The sequence below is a fragment of the Schistocerca nitens genome, chromosome 7, assembly GCF_023898315.1.
Source record: "Schistocerca nitens isolate TAMUIC-IGC-003100 chromosome 7, iqSchNite1.1, whole genome shotgun sequence".
NCBI lineage: Eukaryota > Metazoa > Arthropoda > Insecta > Orthoptera > Acrididae > Schistocerca > Schistocerca nitens.
In genome coordinates this window covers 250,109,564-250,116,765 of record NC_064620.1, presented here as the reverse complement: position 1 = coordinate 250,116,765, position 7,202 = coordinate 250,109,564, and the positions used below count along the sequence as shown (strand labels likewise).

General features: G+C 49.9%; 1 protein-coding gene across 1 annotated transcript; it reads left to right on the top strand.

Annotated features, from left to right (window-relative positions):
- Positions 1-4,016: 4,016 nt before the first annotated feature.
- Positions 4,017-4,700, top strand: LOC126195558 (uncharacterized). The gene has a single exon (XM_049934182.1). The coding sequence runs from the start codon at positions 4,017-4,019 to the stop codon at positions 4,698-4,700; it is 684 nt and encodes a 227-aa protein (XP_049790139.1).
- The last annotated feature ends 2,502 nt before the right edge of the window (positions 4,701-7,202 follow it).

Sequence of the window (7,202 nt, the reverse complement as noted above, 5' to 3'; positions counted from 1 at the left end):
ATTGTAGAAAGTACAAAAATTTAAGGGTCTAATGACTTCTTAAATACGTGTAAATTGAGTACAGAATTCAACTCACCAGGTTTGTGTATCCTTTTCTCCTGTACACAGTTTTCTTTAAAAATTAATCAGCCAATTCTAACCATGGGATTTTCGTCTTGTAGACGTGGGCTGTTCCAAAGCCAGACGTTTTGCTTGCCTGCAAAAATGGTTCAAATGGCTCAGAGCATTATGGGACTTAACTGTTCAGGTCATCAGTCCCCTAGAACTTAGAACTACTTAAATCTAACTAACCTAGGGATATCACACACATCCATGCCCGAGGCAGGATTCGAACCTGCGACGGTAGCGGTCGTGCGGTTCCAGACTGTGGCGCCTAGAACCGCTCGGCCACTCTGGCCGGCACTTGCCTGCATTTTTCTTAGTTCGTTTCTTTATGTACTCCTGCATGAATGTATTTTGCTCTGTAGCTCAGACATTGTCAGTCCTTCAATATTTAGATCGTGTAGGACGACCTCAAGTACAGCAACACGTCGCTGCTTGTTTTTGGAGTCGGCATCACGGGAATCCTACAAAAACTTAGGCATAGCATTGATGTACAAAATGGAAAGAATTTCTTCAGTTCCCCACCTCATATTTCCATTTGTTTGCACTATACTGACACGCCTAACCTCAAAACTCGTGCAAGTAGTGTCGCCAAAGTTGGAACGAGGCGAAACTCTTTACCTTCACCATCGAATTCGCAAATGTGCCCCACGCATGCTTAGCGGTCAGGTTGCCCACTTTGCATGCAACCTAGTGTCGTCGTGTGAACTAGGCTTAATACTGCCACCACAGCTCGTGTCCATGGCGCTGTGCATAATGGGAGCGGCCGTTCAACTGGATGTCGACATACGCGGACGCGGCCAACGACCTGGTGTAACAAGGATCTTGATTCATCCGGCGAGATAATACGTTTACATTGATCCACAGTCCTATCTCGGTGATCCCACGCCCATTGCAATCGTACCTGATAATGTCACTGGGTCAACGTGGGATCATGTTCCGTCATATTAAGAACTGTGCGCTGAACGATGTGCTCCGAAACACTTTTGCCATCACCAGTATTGTACTCCGTCAGCAGATCCGCCAGAAACCGCCGCCTATCTTTATAGAAACCACCGCAGAATCTTTATAGAGGGGTCAAACCCACCGACCTCCGCATTCTGTGATGAGGTCATCCGAAACGATATCACGTCTCGTTGTTTCACCATCTGTCATCCACTTTCCACAGAAGTTCGCGGCAATAGGAAGAGGACGGGTGACGGGCCTTACCGTTAACAGACACTCATTCTCAGGCGCCCGCCATACAATGTGCTCTTTGTCAAAGAGGACCGTGTCAGTGGATTTCCCAAATTGTGGTCCATATTCATCTCTGCTCCACTTATACATTATACATACCTTACCGCGTCACGCGACCGAAATACCACCAGAGGGCACTCAACACTGAATATGTATCGTGAATAGTAGTAAGTTCAGCAACACTCCTTGACGTATGCCCGAAGTCATTTCCAAGGTTTACTGTTTCGGTATATCCTTCAACCCATTCACAAAACTTGACCTTGGTTTTCGTTCATTAGACGATGGTGCAGAACGAGATCATTAAAACTGTCATTTTAAAGTAAGAGGCTTCCAAAGTCGGCGCATCGTTCCAAGAAACAGTGCCCGCTTTCTATTCCTGACAATGGTCAAAACGTATGCCACCTTCACGTCAAAGCAATGCGGCGTCGCAAGGAATTTTAAAAAAACAAGGTCAGCACTCACGGAAACTCCAATGCAGCTTGTATCGCCGGCCGCGGTGGTCTCGCGGTTCTAGGCGCGCAGTCCGGAACCGTGCGACTGCTACGGTCGCAGGTTCGAATCCTGCCTCGGGCATGGATGTGTGTGATGTCCTTAGGTTAGTTAGGTTTAAGTAGTTCTAAGTTCTAGGGGACTAATGACCACAGCAGTTGAGTCCCATAGTGCTCAGAGCCATTTGAACCATTTGAATCAGCTTGTATCCTCGTAGCAATCGTAATGGGCATGGGTGGCATAAAGGCAAAATGGTTTAATTTTGGAGCTAAGTAGACATTAACGCCGGAATATGTCCGTCATGTGTAGCGCGCAGAGTCGCACCAGTGCTCGTATCTATCGTAACAGCCGATGATTCATCACCGCCGCAGTGCGCTGAATATGACCATGAAATAACACCCCCTAAACATTTGGGTGCGGGAACTTTAGTAATATGCACTGCTGTTCCTGGGACCAGCCCCCTGCCCACGGATGATACTGCCCGCCACTGTACGGTACTGCTCCAGCCACCATAGCTTCATCCTGACCTGTTCAGGAATACGATATCGTCGACGTATGCACGATATTGGAACCCGCGGTCGAGTGTCTCAGAAGACCATGCAGAGCTGCCTCGAGAGATACTGCAAATAAGTCGGTGGACAAGGATCATCCTTGCCTCACGGAACACTCGGTCGAAATGGTTTCTGATCGATAACGATTCACCATTACCCTCGAATGTGCTCCATGAATCAAGTGCACAACTACATCTACAAATAAGCAGGGAAGGCCCATGCGTTCCACGAACGCACAGAGAAACAGCGATCGACGCGGTCGAAAGCATGGTCGGAATCAACAACAAAAAGGGGGCCTCAGAGGTTGCAGGCCATTATCAGTGGGATCACGTCCCTTTCTGGATCCCAACGCCGCGTGAACATTACTCTTTCCCCAAAGACGTCTGATCAGCATCTACTGAATTCTTGGCTGTGGAGTGCAGACGGGCGCAGATGCATGTAAAAAGCTTATGGTCAGCGTTTAACAAAATCAGGGATTCATAGATCTGCGGGCACCGCCCGCCGCCCGGGATAGGCACAGGATCATGAAGCCTTCCGTAAATTCGGTGGGGACTTGGAAGGCGGGCGTCGTAAGCCCTTTATACATTCGAACCCAAGTTGTGCCCATGAGACCGGAGAAGGAGCGCCAAAAGTCAATAAGGAGTCCATCAGGCGCAAATGATTTGTCAAATGCACCACTCATTGAGGCCATTTCCAGTTCGTCAGAGGTAAGACTTGCAATAAGCGCCCAAAGCTTCAACTGCAAAAGTTACCGGAAACAGAATCCCAGTTTGCTGACTGAATGTTTCGCATGTATTAAAATGCGTGAAGCATACTTTGTTCAACTGAGATTGAGACAAAGCCAACGCCTTCATACTATGAAAGCAATCTTTTGTCGAAAGGACTTAACACGCGTGTATAAATCATGCAGATACTGGTTTTCACCTTGCAATTTTAAATTAAGGTCATTCATATGTTTGGCTAAGTCTGTATGAAATGATATCTTCGATAACCACTCACCGTTCCGTAACTCAGCCAGAGGGCGATTCCTTTAGTTCAAAAAAAGTTCAGTTACTGTTCGGAGTTCAAAAAAACGCAGCTAAGCCAACGCACTGCAGTATAGTATGGCAAGTCGCTTTCCTGATTATCTTCAAGAAACTCGCGAAACTGGCGATGACTGAGTGCATGGGATCTGATATAATTAACAACTGAAATAACTGGCTTTAAATCTTCTGACACATCTAAATGTTTTCCACACAAAGACTGTTGGTGAATAATGCAATGCACTACCAATGGTTTTGAGCCACCATCATTTTCTACGGTATTAGAAAGGAGAGCAACAACACCTTTATTTTTCCCACTGGGTAGATCTTGGCCCTTATGACTTCGTGGAGGAGTCAATGTGGCCCGCTGACTAAAAAGTTTGGAGACCCCTGCTCTAGGCAACTATTTGCTCTGCTCCTTTTAAGTGTCCCCTATTTTGTGTTACTGCGGTGTTCATTTTAGCTCTGTACCCCTTGGTGTTCTGGGTGCAGAGGTTACGCTTTTACTGTACAGGCCTTTTAGAAGTATGTCTGTTTGGAACTGGGGACTGATGACCTCGATGTTTAGCCCCCATCAAAGCCCAAAACCAACCCACCAACAGCAGTCTGAAAACGAATGTGGGACGTCACTGCCAGAGTGCGCCGCATTACGTCGGCTTCGGTTCTGCGCGAGCGCAGCGCAGATACGCAGCGCGCGGCCGGCAAGCTGGGGGCGCCCGCAGTGAGCAGCGCAGACTGTACGCTACGCTGCGGCGGTCGGCGCGCGCGCCTCCCGGAGAGGCAATTAGAAGGCCTCGCCTCGCCTCGCCACGGCTGCGGCTGCCTTTTATTATCCGCTCCGCTCGGCTCGGCTCCTCCACGCGGCGCGGCGGTGGCCTCGGCCGCGCGCTGCGCCGGCGCGGGAGCCGCAGCGGCAGTGAGCCCTGCCATCTGGCTGCCCCGCCAGCCGCCGGGTAGCCCGTGGTCGCGTGGGGGGAGGGGGCGGCGGCGGCGGCGGCGGCGGAGAGCGGGTGAAGCGGAGGCGCCGAGAACGGCCCGGCCCGGCGCGCGCCCGCACGCACACAGAGATAGCTGGCGCCGCGGGCAGATAGCTGCGCTCCGCGAGGCGACAAATACAGCCGCGCAGAGCGGAGCGGCGCAGCGCCGGAAGGGCGCGCCGTGGCGCCGGCAGCGAGCGGCTCGGAATAACAGGCCGCGGCGCGGCGCGGCGGCCACAAAGGGCGTGGCGCGGCGTGGCGGCTGCGCTGCCGGCCGCGTCTCGCTGCTTCGCTCCGTACCGGCGCCCTACAACACACAATAAGGGCGCCGATACCTTCCCATACATCTTGCCTACACATCGGCAGCTTGCTGCGATCTACTAACCGACTATCCCGGAACCCGGAACCTTCTACCAGTTGCTGGTTCCAGTGGCAAGAAAGTTTTCATCCATACTAATATTATAAACGCTAAACTAACTCTGTCTCTTACCCTTTCACGGCTAAACCGTTGTACCAACTCTGCTGAAATTTGCTACAAGCTTGAACGCTGAGGAGAAAAAAAAAAAAAAAAAAAATAACAGAAGCTACCGGGCGATCAAAAAGTCAGTGTAAATTCGAAAACTGAATAAATCATGGAATAATATAGATAGAGAGGTAAAAATTGACACACATGCTTGGAATGACATGCGGTTTTATTAGAACAAAAAAAAAAGAAAAAATACAAAAGTTCAAAAAATTTCCGAGTGATGGCGCTTCATCTGATCAGAATAGCAATAATTAGCATAACAAAGTAAGACAAAGCAAAGATGATGTTCGTCACAGGAAATGCTTAATATGTCCACCGTCATTCCTCAACAATGGCTGTAGTCGAGTAATAATGTTGTGAACAGCAGTGTAAAGCATGTCCGGAGTTATGGTGAGGCATTGGCGTCGGATGTTGTCTTTCAGCAACCCTAGAGATGTGGGTCGATCACGATACACTCGCGACTTCAGGTAACCAGAAAGCCAATAATCTCACTGACTGAGCCCTGAGGATCTGGGAGGCCAAGCATGACGAAAGTGGCGGCTGAGCACACGATCATCACCAAACGACGCGCGCAAGAGATCTTTCACGCGTCTAGCAATATGGGGTGGAGCGCCATCGTGCATAAACATCGTACGTTCCAGCAGGTGTTTATCAGCCAGGCTGGGGATCATACGATTCTGTAACATATCGGTGTACCTCTCACCCGTCACCGTAGCAGTTACAAAACCAGAATCACGCATTTCGTCGAAGGAAAAAGGCCCGATAACGGTAGATGTGGTAAATCCAACCCATACCGTGACTTTCTCGTCGTGCAATGGAGTTCCCACGACAGTTCTAGGATTTTCGGTCGCCCGAATTCTGCAGTTGTGGGCGTTGACAGACCCTCGGAGCGTGAAATGAACTTCGTCGGTCCACAACACGTTACTCAACCAATCGTCATCTTCCGCCATCTTTTGAACCGCCCACACCGCAAATGCCCTCCGCTTCACTAAATCACCAGGTCACAGCTCATGGTGACGATGGATTTTGTACGGATAGCATCGGGGGGTACGCCTCAGTGCCAACCAAACAGTAGTGTATGGAACGCCAGTGCGACGTGCGACTGCACGAGCATTGACTTCCCCGTGCCTAGACGAACCCGCTACAGTCTCCATTTCTTCCTGAACTGTCTCAGCAGCATTACACCTTGTGCTCGGTCGGCCACTACGGGATCTATCGTCTAAACAACCAGTGACTTCGAACTTCGAAATCATTCCCGCCACAGCTGCATTTGTCAACGGACCTTTACCCGTTCGAATCCCCTTCCTATGGCGATAGGATCCTATCGCTGAACTAGCACATTCCCCATTCTGATAATACAGCTTCACTAAAAGCGTCTCTTCAGGTAACGTCAACATGTTGCGACTGCTGGCGCATCTGATTCTCTCTCTCATTACACCTCCTTTTATACACGATTGTCATGCGCAGGCACTGACGTTTTGCTGTCCAGCGCCATCTGTCGGACATTTTGTGAACTTTGTATTTTTTTTTTGTTTCCAACAAAACCCCATATCATTCCAAGCATGTGTGTCAATCTGTACCTCTCTATCTACATTATTCCGTCATTTATTCAGTTTTCAAAATTATACTGAATTTTTGATCACCCGGTACATTAAAAAGTGTGCAAGTCGAGATATTTATTGTAAGCATTGTAACGTCCCCTTATAAAAATTATAAATGATTGTGCTGATAAACCACTTACGTTATTCGATTTTTTTTCTCCCTTACTGTCTGCGCCCGTCCTGTCCGCCTCACCCCCACCCTCACCTACCTTGGCCTCACCATTGACCGTCACCTCACCTGGATCCCTCATCTCCGCTCCATCCAATCCAAAGCCCACAACCTCCTCCGACTTCTCAAACTCCTCTCCGGCCGGACTTGGGGGTTGCACCCCTCTACCATCCTCCACACCTACAAATCCTTAATCCGTCCCATCCTCTGTTATGCCAGTCCTGCCTGGGTATCTGCCCCTCCCAAATTCTATAAGTCCCTGCAGATCCTTGTGCGTCATGCACTCCGCCTCGCCTTCCGTATATGCCTCCCGTCCTCCATGCGGATCCTCTATGATCTCATTCCTTTCCCCCGTCTGCTCCTATTCCTCAAACATTTCCACATCCTCTACACCTCCCGCTGTCTTGAACTCCCTCACCCCCTGGATGCTCCTCTCCTCTCCGATCCCCGCCCCCTGCCACGTCTTCACCGTTGTGTCCCCCCTACCCTCCATCTCTACACCCTACATCTCCTTTCCCAAGGTGGCTTC